The 19060-nt window shown below is 43.4% G+C and overlaps 1 protein-coding gene across 8 annotated transcripts in view; it reads right to left on the bottom strand.

Moving 5' to 3' along the window:
* Nucleotides 1-19060, bottom strand: part of aatkb (apoptosis-associated tyrosine kinase b) — a 374036-nt gene that overhangs the window by 44558 nt on the left and 310418 nt on the right. For all 8 annotated transcript variants that reach the window (XM_048555198.2, XM_048555200.2, XM_048555199.2 and 5 more), the window contains one exon: nucleotides 5102-5220. In XM_048555198.2, coding sequence (XP_048411155.1) covers nucleotides 5102-5220 — 119 coding nt within the window. The remainder of the gene's footprint in view (nucleotides 1-5101; nucleotides 5221-19060) is intronic.

Genomic DNA, 19060 nt, shown 5'->3' with positions numbered 1-19060 from the left:
TCCTCACATCTGACATTACGATGGAGGGAAGGTCATTGATGAAGCGGCTGAAGGTTGTTGGGCCGAGGACACTACCCTGAGATCATGGATTCATGGCAGTGTCACTGTGCTCGTTAACGCAGAGGCTTGGACTGATGCTCTGAACAGGAGCTCAAAGCCCACCTCAACTACTGGAGGAATTGAACTCAGTTGGGCAGAAAATAAAATCTGAAGCTGAAAGCTAGTCTCAGTAATGGTGACCATGAAGTTATCACTGATTAGTGTAGAAGCCTATCTGGTTCACTGATGGCCTTTCCAGGGCAAATCTGTCATCCCAACAAGTGACTCCAGACCCACAGCAACGTGGTTGTCTGCCCTTGGAAATAGACTCATAGAACATACAACATGGAACAATACAGCACAGAACAGGCCTTTCGGCCCTCGATGTTGTGCCAACCTGTGAACTAATCTAAGCCCCTCCCCCTACACTATCCCATCATTATCCATCTGCTTATCCAAGGGCTGTTTAAATGCCCCTAATGTGGCTGAGTTAACTACATTGGCAGGCAGGCTGTTCCACGCCCTTACCACTCTCTGAGTAAAGAACCTGCCTCTGACATCTGTCTTAAATCTATCACCCCTCAATTTGCAGCTATGCCCCCTCGTACAAGCTGAAGTCATCATCCTCGGAAAAAGACTCTCACTGACTCGAAAGCCACTCGTTTCAAAGACAAGTCAACAGTAAGTAGGCCGGGCAGATTTCCCTCTCAAAAGGGCAGCAGTGAACCAGATGGGCTTTGACACCAATCAATGATAGCTTCATGGTTACCATTACTGAACTGCCATTCATAACTGGATGTGGCAGGACTGCACAGCTAAGACCTTATCCATTGTATGTGGGATTGCTTAACCCCATACACTGTATGCTGCTTCTGCAGTTTAACTTGCAAACACTCCTGTGTTGTAGCTTCACTGGGTTAACATCTTATTTTTAGCTGAGCTTGGTGCTTTTTTAAAATTCATTGATGGGATGAGGGTGTTGCTGGCTAGGGCAGCATTTATTGCCCATTCTTAATTTACCAGAGGGCATTTCAGAGTCAATCGCATTCCTGTGGGTCTGGAGTCACATGTGGGCCAGACCAGGTAACGGTGGCAGTTTCCTTCCCTAAAGGGTATTAGTGAACCAGGTGGGTTTTTCCAACAATCAACAATGGATTCATGGTCATCATTAGACACTTAATTCCAGATACTTCTATTGAATTCAAATTCCACCATCTGTCATGGCGGGATTCGAACCCATGTCCCTTGGACAGTTCTGAGGAAGGGTCACCGGACCTAAAACATTAATTCTGACTTTTTCTTCACAGATGCTGCCAGATCTGCTGAGCTTTTCCAGTAGCTTCTGTTCCTGTTCCCTAGAACATTACCTGCGTCTCTGGATTGTCCAGCGATAATTCCACTAGGCCACCACCTCCCCAGCTGCTACTGGGATGGCCTCCTGCACTCTCCATTCAACCGGGGTTGATTCCCTAGTTTGATGGTAAGTGGTTGAGTGGGGGGGTTACGCTGCGCCATGAGGTTACAGATAGTGCTGGAGTTCAATTCTGCAGCTGCTGATGGTCCACAGCGCCTCATGGATGCCCAGTCTTGAATTGCTGGATCTGTTTGAAGTCAGTCCCATTTAGCATCACATGACATCAAGGTGGGTATTCCCAATGGAAGGTGCTAAGGCACCAGAAGATAGTCATCTGCCTGCCCAGTACACTCAGGCATGATGTCCTGCCTGAGGGTGAATTAAGCCACTTTCACAGCTGAATTAATATTGACCATAATCTCTGAGCTCACAACCCCATTTGCTGGTGCAGTGGGTTTATCCACAGTGTGCGTGAGTATAATGGGTGGGCAAACTGGGAGAAGTTCATTAAGCTGCGAAAGCTGTACCATCTATCAGTCAAGCCATGCTCTTCTCTAAAGCTGCACGGATCAAGGGAGCCCCAAGGTTCAGTAATCTGATTCTGTGCTGAATCAGTTCTTGCAAACCTTATGGAGATGTTACCCCTGGCCTCAGGACCCCAGGGTTAAGAGTCAAAATAACAATCGGCCATTTCTGATACTGACAGCTACTGATTATCCGACCACACTGGGGATGACAATGAGCAAAGACAGGGCCAGCCTCTCCCAGTAATGAATGCAATGTCAATGTTCCATCTCCACAGGAAGAGGAGGAGGCCATTCAGCCCCTTGAGCTTATCCTATCATTCAACTAAATCATGGCTGATCTGTATCTTAATTTTGTCTTCCTTCGTTCCATATCCATTAACAACCTTCTCTATCAAAAGTCTTGTTATATTCCACTAGTCGTCAGTCTCACTTACCATCTTGCTGGAAGAGATTCTCAGATTTCTATTACCCCGTGAATAACAGCGTGCCTTCCTGCCTTTCCCTCTACAACAGTGAGGGTTTGCTTCCTTTTCCTGGGCTCCCTCACCAGAAGGCATCGCTGGTCTCTATCGACCTTTAATCGCTTCACTGGCTCCTTTATAGACACCACAGTGTGGAGCTGGAGGACCACAGCAGGCCAGGCAGCATCAGAGGAGCAGGAAAGTTGACACTTTTTTCAGAAGGGCCCTGATCCTAAATGTCAACCTTTTTGCTTCTCTGATGCTGCCTGGCCTGCTGCATTCCTCCAGCTTCACACTGTATTGTCTCTGACTCCAGCATCTGCAGTTCTTCCTATCTCTTGGCTCCTTTATAGTCCTGACTATCGAATGAAGAATGACAGATTGTCCCAGGTTCCAGCAGATCCTCACCATTTGAAAGAACCAGGAGGGGACAACAGAAGAAAGTAACAGATGATGCAGGAGCCATTGGGAAAGCATCATTGGTGATGACACAGTCTGCTAGCCTAGGAGCACTTTTCTCCTTCCAAAGTAGCTTCTTCTCCCTCTCTCTGAAAGCAGGAAAGTCGGACTGAAGTATTTAGCAGCTAAGGTGGTCATTAGAAATATTTGGGTAACCATTTCTGGATCAATTAGGCCATGATCATACTACAATTGATGCATTTAATTAGAGACCAACACAAACATGATAAAGGAAATTATTGATAAAAATGTGACGAGGAGCTTAGACAACAGTCAGATGTTGTCTTTAAGTTCAGTCATACGGGCCAGGAAGATTCCAGCTTCAATCTGAGTCTGTGCTGGGTTTAGCTGCAAGACCATTAGACCATAAGACACAGGAGTAGAAGTAAGGCCAGTCGGCTCATCTAGTCCACTCCGCCATATAATCATGGCTGATGGACATTTCAACTCCACTTCCCTGCTCTCTCCCCGTAGCCCTTGATTCCTTGTGAGATCAAGAATTTATCAATCTCTGCCTTGAAGACATTTAACGTCCCGGCCTCCACTGTGCTCTGTGGCAACGAATTCCACAGGGCCACCACTCTCTGGCTAAAGAAATGTCTCCTCGTTTCTGTTTTAAATTTACCCCCTCTAATCCTAAGGCTGTGCCCACGGGTCCTAGTCTCCCTGCCTAACGGAAACAACTTCCCAGCGTCCACCTTTTCTAAGCCATACAGGGCTGAGCTGAGGATACTACAACTATGGAAAATAAAATGGAACATACAAAGCAATAAGATAATTGATTAGGGCTACATAGAACAAATTAAGTATAACAAATTAAGTAGATATGAATGGAAGACAGTAAGAGTAGGTTAGTCAAATCAAATCACGTGATATAAAGGTAAACAGGCTGAAGACCATTTTGACATAATGTAATAGATTAGGTGGAACTAGATGGTACTGCACTAGGTGTTACTGGAACAATGGTAACACAGTGTGATTAGGATAGTACCATCACGTGATATGTAATCTCAAATACTGAAGGCCATGATGACCTACTGTAATAGATTAGGTGCGGAGTGGGAGACCATTGCGGCAGAAAATAATCAAAGTCCAATAAGTTGAGAAAATCATTGTAGCAGAGATAATTCAGAAGACAAAAACCTTTCGGCGATAACACTAATTAACACAATTGGTTATGCTGATAACCTGAGAACGAGCATGATAACTGAAAAGGTATAAAAAATAACAAGCCCTGAGGATCAGGGGCGATCGGGAAAACATTTTCTGATTGTCACAGCTTTTGTTTGCAAATAAAAGTTTAACTTCTTGAAGAATTCTCTACATCTCCTGGTTATTCTCCACGACACAACCAGCCCTAAGGGATGGAATATTCCTACTCCTACTCACACCAGCAATTGGGGGAAGGCTAGATGAAGGGTGGACTGGATTAACTACAATACATAGCACCAAATAAACAGTTAGGCAATACCCCACCAAAGCTCAGAGAATGCATGAATGGCTCCTTTTTATACAAACCTCAGATTAGACTTGATTGATTGATTGATTTATTCTTGTCACATGTACCGAGATACAGTGAAAAATGTTGTTTTGTGCCCTCTAATGAAAATTGCACAGAATGTGCATCAGGGAAGCAGAACAGGGTGCAGAATACAGTGTTACAGCCACAGAGATAGTGCAGAGAGAAAGATCAGAAATAACATTTGAATGGTCTGTTCAGTAACAGCAGGAAAGAAGCTGTTTTTGAATCTGTGTATACAAAGTTTCATAATGAGCAGGAACAAGCCATTGAGCCCCTTGTGCTTGCTTCATTATTCAATAAAATTACAGCTGGTCTCTCAACAGCTCAAATCTGCATTTCTGCCTATCTCCTGATAATTCTATACCCCCTTGCTTAACAAGAATCTGTCTACCTCTGTTTTTAAATTTTTTTTCTTTCACCACCTTTTCAGGAAGAGTTTCACAGACTCACGTCCCTCTGGGAGAAAATATTTTTGCCCTAATCTCTGTTTTAAATGGGTGCCCCGATTTTAAAACAGCAACCTTCCCCTGCAGTTCTAGATTATCCCACGAGAGGAAATGTTCTCTTCACATCCATCCCGTCAAGAGCCCTCCAGGATCTTTGGTGCTTTGATCAAATGGATCTGTTGTGCTCCGAGGAGGTGCTGTGGTCTATGGACTGGTAGGCCAGGAAAGAATTAGCAAGGGAGCTCTGCACTCTGTGTGTATGGAATGGGAAGGAACTGACTTGTGAAACTGACCTGTGAGGCTGGGCTTCCTCCAGGAATCGCATCTGCTCCTGAATGTTGGCTTCTGCTTTTAACTCTTTAACCACCACTTGGCAGCAATTCAAGTTGATGTTCACCTCGCCGAGAAACACCTGGGATGCGTTTCAAAAGCAAAAGAAAAAATTTCAAAAGGTTTTAGACGAGTATCTGCACAGCATTAATTTCTAGTGGCATGTCGTGCTCTGGAACTGCATTTCGGCGTTCACAATCCCTCTTCGCCCTTTACGCTCACTAATTGAACAACTCACCATAGCTGGACACCTTCACTCAGAAACAGGGAGAATCGTTGCCCAAATTCTGGAAGGATTTGCTTCTTTTTAATGAGATTAAGTAAGTGATGGATTTTTTAAAAACAAACAGGGCTTGTTCAGTCTTTACTAGATTCAGTGCTTCCTCTCTGCAGGGTACAAAGACTCTGTTGCTTACAGCCAAAACAGTCTGAAAACGCCTGATCTCATTTTATTCAGAAGCTCCTCAGGCTCAGGCCTGGTCATTACTTGCATGGAAGGCCATCTGGGAATATCAGGTGCAGTCGGCTTTAGGGCTCTTGTAGGGCAGTGGTTGTGCCCTTATCTCTGAGTCACGAGGCCTGGGTTCAAGTCCCACCTGCTCCAGAGGTGTGTAATGACTTCCCTCTGTGCAGGTTGATTACAAGTATCTAAAATGACTCCAGTTGTTGGGCTTGAGATCAAGTGAACAGCTCAGGTACAATATTCAGTGTAGAGAGCAGTTGACAATGATGTGGATGTGCCGCTGTTGGACTGGGGGTGGAGAAGGTTAGAAGTCAGACAACACCAGGTTATAATCCAACAGGTTTATTTGAAATCACAAGCTTTCAGAGCATTGCTGTGGGCTGCGCTCTAAAAGCTTGTGATCTCAAATAAACCTGTTGGACTATATCCTGGTGTCGTCTGACTTCTGACAAATTGGTTGAATAATCTATTCAAGACTTTAAGAGAACCTTGGTTTAGATCAGTGACTTATTAAACTCAAATCCCAAAAGTTTGATTATCTCTTTGACCCATTAAGCATCCATCCTCCCAATGAGAGCTAACACAGTGTGGAGCTGGAGGAACACAGCAGCCCAGGCAGCATCAGAGGAGCAGAAAAGTTGACGTTTCGGGTTGGGACCCTTCTTCTGAAACCCGAAACATCAGCTTTCCTGCTCCTCTGATGCTGCTTGGCCTGCTGTGTTCCTCCAGCTCCACACTGTGTTAGCTCTGACTCCAACATTGGCAGTTCTTACCATCCCAACGAGAGCTGGCTGGTTTCCTTGTCACCTCCCTGCTCTGCTCTCAATGCCCCTGCATCCAGCACCAGATTCGCACTGTTTTTACCTGGCTTCATTCAGAATTACTGAGATTGCTCAGACCAGCGTTTGGACTGCATTAACATTGGTTGCATGGCTTTGGCATTGAATTGCCCTGTGTAGCATTAATGATAAATATATTCATAGGCTAGTCTTCTGCCTTCTTTGTTCAGGGTTTACCGGAGAAACACCACTTGAAAAAGCTGGGCAGTTTTACCAACTGCTCATCAGGTCAATTTGCAAGAATGCCAATGTGAAGAGGAGCAATTTATTATGCTGCTTGAGAAGAGCTTTCTTCTACTACTTCTCATACAGTAAGAACATGCTTGTCCCATTTACACTGGCATTCCAGTGTTGAAATTTCAGGGTCACAATCTGAGGTCTCACTGAGGGGGTTGTAACAATTTTTAAACCTTGAAATGGGGTCACTGTGGGAAATGGTATTTCTCAGAATCAAAGACAACTGATTCATTATCTAGCATGAAGGTGGTTTACAGAAATAGCCAGAGTTTGACAAATTAGAAGGGCTCAGTATGGGGTTGCTGACTTCAAACACATTTATTGATGGGATGCAGGTGCCATGTTCCTGGTCACTTTATTCAACATGGTTAAACACATTACAAGTTATGAAGCTGATGTTACAGCAAAGCTAACTGATTGCTGTGTATACAGCTTGAAAAACCAAAGCAGACCAACAGCTAGGTGGAGGCACAACATTGTTTACTTACACTGAGTGCTTAACATGAACACACTTAGAAGCAAAAGTTGGGGGGGGGTGGTGGGAGTGGGCAGAAGACTACATACAGTAATGTGCATTGGTGGCAAGGTGACCATTCATTGTCTACCACCAAATCCACTCCCAGACTAATTGGAGATGAAAGATATAATGATGGGATGAAGAGAAATGGGAAATATGTCATTTAGATGATAAACAACAGTCTTATTGGCCTAAGAAATCTATGTTCTAATGTTTTAGTGCAGGAGGTACCCAAACTGTGTGTCATGACCTGCAGTAGGCTTGCAGGATAAGCTCTTAGGATTATGAGTTCCAAGTCAGTCATGGTGGCTGTGGAGCTGAGACTGAGTATTAATATATGTTTCTTTACATGTTTGGGACTTTTTCTGTTGTTAGGCATTGGTTAATCATCTGTTCTTTGAGTCCTGATTGCTGCTGTGAGCACAGGAGAAACCCAGAATGCTTAAAACTATTCTCTGCTTCAACAAGCCCACTCAATAAGCCTCAAATACCCTCACTGTCAGTCAACAGCTTCCAGCCCAATGTCACCAAACAGCCCCATCTCCATTTTCACTCTGGGCTCACAAAAAGTCTGAGATATTAAAATAGGGTCATACTGGGAAGAGGCTTGGGAAACATTGTTCTAATGCATGCAAGACAAATATCTTTGACAAATTGGATAATTTTTACATCAATACTGAAGCTCTGTACTACCAAATGACTATAAACAGCACTGTGAATCCTATCAGGGTATCTCCTCATTGACCATTCACTAGAGGCAGGAGAGGATCTCTGTAATGTTGATGTTCTATAAGTTCAAAGGTAAAGTCATGATAGTCCTAGCAGCCCATCGGGCTGCTCTCCAAACCAAGAGAGTGTAAAGGTGAGAGGAGACGGTGAGAAGGAGAATTCTTCATTGTAACCTGAGCTGGTACCGGAATTGAACCCATGCTGTTAACATCATTCTTCTTTGCAAACCAGCCATCCAGCCAACTGAGATAACCAAATCCTGGCCTTCATCCAATTGTGAGTTACAATTTGATTCAACAGATAGTTTAAGACAATTTAAGCAATGGCTAAATAAATTAAAGACAAAAGTCAATGCTTTAATTTCCTGCTGACTGTTTTTCACATTCACCTCATGTATAACTGCCCTCGGGCACAGGCCTGTCAATGCAGACTTTCACAAATCCAAAACCCAATGCACCCCACACACTGAAGGGGACCTGCAATGATATGAGCTGGGCAAATAACCTCAGGACTGTTCAGTCATTCACTACCTTCACTAAGCCACGCAGACTGTAAACTAGGATGCAAACAAACACAGGGAAAATAATTACATTTCTAAAATGTTGAGAAAGCAAAACAAAACAGAGAACTACTAATGAAATGAAATGAGACAGCAATCTGTAAGACAAAGAGTTCCATTCTTTTCAGCTGTCTTTTGCTTGAACTTTGTGGGTAAATACAATGAGTTCACACTGAGAATTTTTAAAAATTATTTCATATGATGTAGGTAATGCTGGCCAGGCCAGCATCTATTGCCCATCCCTAATTGCGCTGGGGAACTCAGTGGTGATCTGCCTTTTTGAACAGCTGCAGTCCTTGGGGTATAGGTACGCACACAGTGCTGTTAGAAAGTGAATTTCAAGATTTTGACCTCACAACATGAAGGAACAATGATATCACTCCAAGTCAGCTTGCTGTGTGACTTGGAAAAGAACTCTCAGATGATGATGTTCCTGTGTCTCTGCAGCCCTTGAACGTCCAAGTGGTAGAGGTTGTGGGTTTGGAAGATACAGTGAAAGATGCCTTGATGAATTTCTGCAATGCATTTTGTAGATGGTACATTGCTGCAACTGAGCGTTGGTGGTGGAATGAGTGGATTTTTAAGGATGTGGTCTCAATCAAGTGAACTACTTTTCCCTGAATGGTATCAAGCTTCTTGAGTGTTGTTAGAGCTGCACTTGACCAGGTAAAAGGGGAGTATTCCATCACACGCCTGACTTGTGCCTTGTAAATGATGGACTGCTTTGGGAGTCAGGAGATGAGTTACTCACTGCAGATATGTATGTGGCCAGTCCCATTCAGTTCCTAGTTAATGGTAATGCTCAGTATGTTTGCTGAGGGACATTCAGTGATGAAAATGCCATTGCATGTCAGAGGCTGTGGCTCAATTGTCTCTTATTGCTATCTACAGATTTCCTGGCCTCTGACTTGTTTTTGCAGCCACTGTATTTATATAACGAATCCAGTTCAGCTTCTGGTCAATGGTAACCCCCAGGATGTTGATAATGGGGATTCAATGATGGTAATGTCATTGAATGTCAATGCTGAGCCTGTCAGTAAGGTCCGTGAGATTGATTGCAAATGTACAGACACAGAAGCTGTTATGAGTTTTATCCTGATGCGTAATAACTTTGGCATTACAAATACTGAAGAATGCAGGCTGTTCTCAAATTTCTCCTAATACTCTACATTAGGATACCAGGCACATGCAGTCACAAAGGGGAATAGGCAAAGAGCAGATGACCTAGAAGTAAATGTAGATATCTTCTAATGGACACCTTTATCAACTCTTTTCAGGCAGGTTCATCAGAAAGGCTGGGGAGAGGGCAAATGTTTGATTTTTACACAAGGGTCTGATTTCCAAAGCCATTTGGAGTAAGGGCTGGCCTCAAGTGATTCCAATGGATCAACACACAACCAAAGAATTCGACAGACTGTCATAATTAATAAACTTAGTGGAAGCCTGTGCGCACTGCATGCTCAATATCATTTACAGTAACACTCTGTCGCATTAGTGATTTTGTCCGTTCTTGAAACCTGCATTGTTATACCTGAGTGCCTGTACACAGACACGTTCTGATATATTTATGTGTGAGGAAGACAAGGTCATAACATTTTGTTCCAGTATGCTGAGGAAATATATGACATTATAGTTTTAAGAGGAAACTCTCACAGTCACACACCAGCAGTGTATGGAATGTCTGTTGTGTGGATGTGCTGTAATGTGAGCAATATCTATTGGGGTCAAGCCCCATTGTATAATATATGGTGTGTGCAATATCAGCTGTGAATTGCACATCTTATTTGTAAGGCCTGATATAGATATACCACAGACACAATAGGCCAAATTCTGTGCCATAAGTTTTCTTTGTGCAATACATCCTATGATTACAATATTAGCTGGGGAAATACCTCATGTGTGCAATATCTGCTGTGGGTATGTTATGCATGTGGAATATCTGCTGTGGATATATCATGTGCACGCAATATCTGTTTTGGATTTTTATGCGTGTGCAATATCTACTGTGGATGTATTCTGTGTATGGAATATCTGCGGCGGATATATTATGCATGTGGAATATCTGAATATGAGTGCAAAATCACCAGGTAATATACCACATGTGTGCATTATGAGTTGTGGGATATACATTGAGTGCAATAATAACTGGGGATTACCTCATATGTGCGATTTTTGAAAAAATTCATTTTTGTGGGATACGGGTGTTGCTGGCTGGCCAGTATTTACTGCCTGTCCCTAGCTGCCCTTGAGAAGGTGGTGGTGAGCTGCCTCTTGAACCCCTGCAGTCCACTTGCTGTGGATTGACCAATAATACCATTAGGGAGGGATTTGGACCCTGCCACAGTGAAGGAACGGTGATATATTTACAAGTCAGGATGGTGAGTGGCTTGGGTGAGAACTTGAAAGTGGTGGTGTTCCCATTTTTCTGCTGCCCTTGTTCTTCTGCATGGAAGTGGTCATGGGTTTGGAAGGTGCTGTCTGAGGATCTTTGGTGAATTTCTGCAGTGCACCTTGTAGACAGTACACACTGCTGCTACTGAGCGTCGGTGATGAGGGAGTTGATGTCTGTGGGTGTGGTGCCAATCAAGCAGGTTGCTTTGTCCTGGATGGTGTCAAGCTCCTTGAGTGTTGTTGGGGCTGCAGACTTCCAGGTAAGTGGGGAGTATTTCAAATCACTCCTGACTTGTACCTTGTAGATGGTGGATGGGCTTTCAGGAATCAGGAGGTGAGTTATTCACTGCAGTGTTCCCAGCCTCTGATCTGCTTTTGTAGCAACTGTACTTATGTGGTGAGTTCAGTTCAGTTTCTCATCAATGATAACTTCCAGGATGTTGACAGTGGGGCAGTCAGTGACGGTAACAACATTGAAAATCAAAAGGCAGCGGTTAGATTGTCTCTTATTGGCAATTGTCATAGCCTAGCAATTCGCTACGGACATATCAGCTGGTGATGTATTCATGACGCATGTAATTTATTTCTTTCTGTATAAATGATGTTGTGAAGTTGGATAGAGTACTTGTGGATTGGGAAGCAGGAAGTTAAAATTTAGTGTTTGTAAAATGCGAGAAGGAAAGCATTGCATGGTCCCTTTAAAAGACTGTGTGCTTTTTCTATGCTCAGAAATTTCAGATGGATGTCTGTGAGCAGCAGCTTGAAAGTTTGCAAGTGCACAGACAGCACCCGCATTGAAATATTTGTATCAAAAGGCCACACAGTTAGCAGGCCAAGCAACAGTTTTTACCAAGACAACAGGGTTGTGAATTTAGCCAATCAATTTGAACCAGACACTTTGATACCAAAAACCTATTAAATTTAAATCTGATAGTTTTTACAACATTGGACCAATCTTATTGTAAGAAATATGAGCATATCATCAAGGGTTTAAACAAAAGGGGGCGGCTGGATAAAGGTCCCAGAGCTAGCTGCCATCCACCAGAGCGAACAGCCCTCAAGAGATAATTGCTGGCTCTCAAGAGATAATTGCTGGCTGTTACAGCCTGCTCTACGTCTTAGAGTAAGCACCATCTAAATAACAATGATACCAATGGCACAACTTGTTAATATTCCTGATAGAAGAATCGATGGAGAAAGCACAAAGATTCCTGAAGACATGTAGCCTGGATATAATTTCCAAGAGACCAAATTCTATTTTTTCTATATAAGTGGGACATCTATTTATTGGAAGAGCAAACCATTAGAATCTTGCTTTATTCGGGAATAGTTAGTCGTTAGAAGGGATTTGAGGTTGGTTGGCTCGCCGAGCTTGTTTGTTGTTCCGCAGACGTTTCGTTACCGTGCTGGGTAACATCCTCAGTGCAGCCTCTGATGAAGCGTCGGTGTGTTTTCCCGCCTGGTTTTTAAACTCTGGGGTCCATTGCGATGGATTGCCTTATTTCTGGGTTTCCTCCGCAGTGGAATGTATCTGGGGTTGAGTTCAATGTGTTTATTAATAGCTTGCTTTGTGGAGTGTCATGCTTCCAGGAATTCTCATGCTTGTCTCTGCCTAGCCTGTCCCAGGATCTTGGTGTTGTCCCAGACGAAGTGGTGGTTCTCCTGCATGTGGATTGAGATGAGTGAGTACTGGTCGTGTCTTTTTGTAGCCTGTTGATGTTCATGTACTCTTGTTGTTAGCTTCCTTCCTGTTTGTCCGATGTAGTGGTTCTCGCAGTCTCTGCAGGGGATCTTGTAGATGACATTGGTCCTGTCCATGGCGAGGAGTGGTTCTTTAGTTTGGGGGAGCACTTGTCATAGGGTTGCTGTGGGCTTGTGTGCCACTCTGATGCCCAGCGGTTGTAGAAATCTTGTGGTGAGTTCTGACGTGTTCCTGATGTAGGGTAGTGTGATGAGTGCGTCGGGGCGTGTAGAAGCTTTCTGATGCTGTTCCCATAGGCATTTCCTGACCCAGTTCTATGGATATCCATTATCCTTGAATACTTGGAAGAGGTATTCCTCCTCCTCTTGGCGTGGCTCTATGTTGCTGCAGTGTGTTATGGCCCTTTTTTAAAATAGTGTTAACATTAAATAGTTAAATAGACTTCTACTACTGCTGGGCATCAGAGTGGCACATTCGCCCACATCAACCCTACGACAAGTGCTCACCCAAACTAAAGACCCACTCCCCGCCATGGACAGGACCAATGCCATCAACAAGATCCCCTGCAGAGTCTGCGAGAAACATTATAGAACATAGAACATAGAACAATACAGCGCAGAACAGGTCCTTCGGCCCTCGATGTTGCGCTGATCTGTGAACTAATCTAAGCCCCTCCCCCTACAGTATCCAATCATTATCCATACGCTTATCCAAGGACTGTTTAAATGCCCCTAATGTGGCTGAGTTAACTACATTGGCAGGCAGGGTGTTCCACACCCTTACCAATCTTAGTAAAGAACCTGCCTCTGACATCTGTCTTCACCTCGCAATTCTTCGAGCTGAATTCCTTTTATGTCTTTTCTGCCCATCTTCGACCGCTGGGCATCAGAGTGGCACATGAGCCCACATCAACCCTACAACAAGTGCTCATCCAAACTAAAGACCCACTCCTCGCCATGGACAGGACCAATGTCATCTACAAGACCCCCTGCAGAGACTGCGAGAACCACTACATTGGACAAACAGGAAGGAAGCTAACAACAAGAGTACATGAACATCAACTGGCTACAAAAAGACACGACCAGTACTCACTCATCTCAATCCACATGCAGAAGGAGAACCACCACTTCGTCTGGGACAACACCAAGATCCTGGGACAGGCTAGGCAGAGACAAGCACGAGAATTCCTGGAAGCATGGCACTCCACAAAGCAAGCTATTAATAAACACATTGAACTCAACCCCAGATACATTCCACTGCGGAGGAAACCCAGAAGTGAGGCAATCCATTGCAACGGACCCCAGAGTTTAAAAACCAGGCGGGAAAACACACCGACGCTTCATCAGAGGATATTGCCCAGCACGGTAACGAAACCTAACGAAACAGAACAACAAACCAGCTCGGTGAGCCAACCAACCTCAACATACACAACCCAAGCCACAGATCTACTCCAAAACCTTAGAAGGGATTTATTTGGCTTGTTAATAGTTGAGTTAATGTGTTCACTGTTAGATAAATAAATTGTTACTTGTTGATTTTAAACTGAGTGTCAGGGATTTATTTCATCTAACCACTAGAAGTTTCTGAAAAGCAAGTTACATCACTTTTCACATTTGTTTTTACAGATTATGGGGTGAGGCGCACCTCTTTGGGTGTTTTGGTTTTAGTTCGGTGGGGGGTGCGAACTTTTGCTTTATAACAATGATAATGTGAATTTGCAAACTTTGATTTTTTTGGGAAACTGACACCCTGTTCTAGAATCTATGACTATTTGCGAGTTGCACTCCTGGAAATTGATCAACTGGCAGCTTAAAGCACTCTGCTGATCTCCACTAAAATCAGAGCTCCCTTTCCCATCTGCATGCCCTTTAGACTCAAAGCGAGGGTCAGAAATCAGCAACCGCCTTTGACAGCAACAGCCTGGGATTTCACTATAAATATTAATCAGAACTTGTTCATTTAATTCCAAGCATCCTGCAGCACCTCAGTGTTCAAGCAAACAGAAAAGAGAAATTGCTGGTGAAACTCAGCAGGTCTGGCAGCATCAGTGGGAAGAAAGCCGAGTTAACACTTCAAGTCCAGTGACACTTCATTAGAGCTGTGGAGGAGAGAGTCCAAGAAACGCAACTCAAAATATTTTAGAGATAATGGGAACTGCAGATGCTGGAGAATCTGAGATAACAAGGTGTAGAGCTTGATGAACACAACAGGCCAAACAGCATCAGAGGAGCAAGAAAATTGACGTTTCATGTCTGGACCTTTCCTCAGAATATTTCTTATAAATATCCTTGGGATGTGGGGTGGTGGTACAGTGCCGGAGGATTGCAGGACTGCTAATGTTGTACCGTTGCTTTAGAAAGAGAGCGGGGGATAGAGTGAATAATTACAGGCCAGTCAGTCTAACCTCCATTCTCAGTAAATTATTGGATCAACTGTCACATCAAAAGGCACAGATGAATCAACACCAGTCAGCATGGATTTGTTTAAGGGAGAAAGGCGTCTGACTAAATTGACTAAATTTTTTGACGAGGTGACAAGGTGGATTGATGAGGGCAATATGATGGATATAGGCCATATGGATTTAGCGAGGCTTTTGACAAGGTTCCACATGGCAGACATGGTTAAATGGGATCAGGGAAATGTAGCAAGCTGGAATCAGAATTGGCTCAGTGGCAATAGACAAGGGATAATTGTTGATGGGTCTTTTTATGGCTGGAAAACTGTGTCCAGTGGAGTCCTGCAGGGTTCAGTGCTGCGTTCCCTGCTTTCTGTGCTATATACTAATGCATAGGGCAGAGATGTGGTGGCCATGACTGAGATAGTGCTGAGGACAGCTGTAACAGCAGGAAGATATCAATGGGCAGATCAGATGGGCAGAAAAGACATCAGAGAAATTCAGCTCGAAAAATTGCGAGGTGGTGCACTTGGAGGGGTCAATCAAGGCAGAGGAAAACACAATTAATGGGAGATTACTCAAACTTGCGGAGGAAGTGTGGAACATTGCAGTTAATGTTCTCATATCCGTGTAGGTAGCAAGACGCACGAAGAAGGTGATTATGTAAGCTTAAGGGCTCTGGTGCTTCATTAGCCCAGATGTAGAATAGAAAAGCATGGGAAAATTAGGCTGGAACTGTATAAATCATTAGTCAGGCTACTACTTGAGCACTGTGTGCAGTTCCCGTCACTTCATTATAGAAAAGATTTAACTGCATAAGAAAGGGCACAGTGGAGATTTCCCAGGATGTCACCATTTCTAGCGAATGCAGCTGTGAGTTTACAAAGTTTACAAAGATGTGAGGGGCCTTGATAGAATGGATGCAAAGGGCATATTTATCTTATTACAGAGGTCAATGACCAGGGGGCACAGATTTAAAACAAATAGTAGAAAGGTTAGCATGGAGATGAGGAAAACCCTTCTACCACCCACAGGTCAGTAGGGGTCTGGAGCTCAGTGTCGGTAAATGTGCTTGGGGTCGTCTGGAAATACGCCTGGAGTCCCATAACCTCCTGGGGCAAGGAGCAAATGATGGAAAATGGGACTTGACTGGGTAGTTTATTTATTGCCTGCGCAGCCAAAATGGATCCCTCCATCTTATAATTATTTCTCTCTTTCTGAGTATTCCAAGTGTCTGAGCAGGAGGCATGTGGGGACAGGGTGGGAGAGGGATCATACACGATTGGGGTCCTTGGGAGGACCAGCGAGGGCACTGATGTGTCAAAAGGCCTGGTTTGTTGTGCTGTAACAGTTCTGTGGCTCTATGATTCAATTCTATGTGAGCGATACAGTAGTGGTTGAACCACTTTCTTGAACTGCCGCTGTCCATTGGTTAACCCTCAGAGGGTGGAACTTCCTCATGGACCCAGCGACAGTGACATAACCACGATACAGTTCCGCGTCAGGACAGTGTGAGGGAATGTCTGGGCGGTGATGATCCCACACATTTTCAGCCTTGTGTTTTCTACGTAGTATTTTCCTACATATTCCTGACTGTGTTTATCAGACATTACAAAGTGACTGAAATGTGGCATCCAAACATTACAGTAAAGTATGTGCCTGTCGATAAAAGCTGGATAATATACCAGTATTCTGAGAATACTTTTGGTTTGAATATAATGAATGCAAATTCTAACTTTGACCTACAGTGTGTTTGGGATGTGGACTGAAATGAGAAACTACATGGTCTAGCAGCTCAACAATGAGTTCAATCATCAGAACTGCAGATAACACAAGCCAGTGTTTCCCCGCAGTTGAAATATCACAAGTAAACAAACAGAGCTATGAGAACTGACCAATCCTGATGTTCAGCCATTAAACCCTCTACTTGGCTTTGGATAAAATGTACTCAAGATTCAGTTGCCTATTGTTCTGACTGAGCAATGTTGTTTTTGTCAATTTAAGCCATAAATTGTCCAAAATGCACTCTTTATTTTCTGAGTTTGCAGCAAGCAATTTAACAATAATTTGCATTAACCTAACACCTTTAGTGCAGCTAAATGAGCTAAATTGGAGCTATTATTTGACTTGAACCACATAAAATGATATTTGGATGGGTGGCTGTAAGTTTCATCAAAGAGTTTTATAAGGAGCACTTCACAGGAGGTGGGAGAGGCAGCGAGGTCGAGGGAAGAAATTTCCAAGCGAAAGGCCTTGCAATTTGTTGGCATGACTGCCAATAGTCCAGCAATGGGAGTCGGGAACATGCAGAAGGTCAGGGTTAGAACGTGAAGGAGATCTTGTAGTTTGTGACGCTGCTAGAGGAGGTAACAGACAGAAAGAGAGAGGGGTGAGAGGGTCATCGAAGGACTTGAAAACTAGGGTGAATATATTTTAACAGGCCCCAAATAAACTCTGCAAAATAGAAGTAACCTTTTGGGAATGTTTCTTCTGTCTGTTATATACAAGTTTTATGAAGAGAGTGTTTAATTTGTGGAAATTTTTCCCCGGCCAAAAGAACTTCAACAACTCTCATAGCACACCAACTATCTGTTCAGATTTGTTAACAGTGCAGTTGTGGTTCCTAACTTTGATGGAGCTTTGAAATTGGTTGGTGGAAAAGGGACATCCTAACACAGGCCCAACAGCAGGCTGCCTAGCAACGACTGTGAAACAGGCCACCATTCTGAAATGACTGTGAAATGGACCGTAAGTCTGAAAATCTGAATAAAAGATTTTCAATTCTTAATTTAAAAAAATGGAATTTAGGATCTTGTCCCCAGGATGAGAATATCTTTCAAATTTAAAAAACCCTGACTTGGTGACACTTGTGGTGCAGATGGATGGAAGTAGGAAAAGTTTGGTGCAGCCATGCTAGTTCTAGATTCTGCAAGTTCTGGGTTCATTGTTTATCTTTATATTGTAAATATAACACAAAACATTAATGGGAGTGGCAGTGGGGACCATTTTGCTTTGAAAGTTTCTGTACAATCTCAACTCTGAAGGAAGTTACCATATGTGTACTGGATCTCAGTGCTGCCCTCTCATTGGAGAGAAAGAAAGGCAACCAGCGCTAGATTATTTTAAGAATCTGCATGCCATAGGCAAGAGGAAGGGTTGAGAAGGAGGGTTCTTCGTTGGTAACCTCAACCACTGTGGTAATTGAACGCCTGGTGTTACCATCACTCTGCATAAACCAGGTGCCCTGCCAAATGAGCTAACTAATCAACATGAGTAACAGGAAACAGTTCCAAACAAGACCCAGCTGTAACAATGATGCTCTCACACTTCTCAAGATTAATCAAGACAAATCCCGAAAACTTTGCACACACAACAAAGTTGAACAGTCTCAATCAAACTGTGCACAATCAAGTTTCAGCAAAGCCCTGATTCACACTGAGGTGCTTAAATGTTGGGAGCGAAATGCGAACACGCTATGGTTTGGCATATGAAGTTAAAGCTTTGTCTTGAACGACCTGTCACCGATACTCTGGTCTCACCTAAGTCCCCTGAAGCAACTCAAAATCATTGATCCTGAAACTGCACGTTAATGGGCAAAGGATAGACATTATTAATATTGTCAGCATGGAAATATATGGCCCAAAAAAGACAATTTTTAGTTTTGTTTTCAAAAGCCATGCATCCAATGAAATATTCACACACAAGCAGCCTTTTCAAAATAACAATGTTATAATGAATTCAGGAACAGTCTTTGCAATACAACACGACTTTTTTGCTCATTATATACAAACTCACAGGGCACAGACCCCATTTACAAAACCAGGCTTCACCTTTATCCCACAGTTGGAGAAATGCACAGCGAGTGAGTCTTCATTGCTCTTTAACAAGGACTCAAATGCCAGTACAGGGCAATTTTGATTCAGACTAAGTTGAGAAGCTATTTTTGGGCAAGAGAGGAAATTGCCAAATAAAACTAAAAGTGGAAAAATATTTTTTCTGTTCTCATTGTGAAGATGAAACATCACCAATGCTAAAACCTGAACTAAAAATATTACTCAGAGAGTGTTGACCTATGTGAAGAGAGGGCTGG

This window comes from Stegostoma tigrinum, chromosome 22 (genome assembly GCF_030684315.1).
Source record: "Stegostoma tigrinum isolate sSteTig4 chromosome 22, sSteTig4.hap1, whole genome shotgun sequence".
NCBI classification, from domain to species: domain Eukaryota; kingdom Metazoa; phylum Chordata; class Chondrichthyes; order Orectolobiformes; family Stegostomatidae; genus Stegostoma; species Stegostoma tigrinum.
The sequence above is the reverse complement of the archived record's forward strand: the minus strand, read 5'-3'. Positions and strand labels throughout refer to the sequence as shown.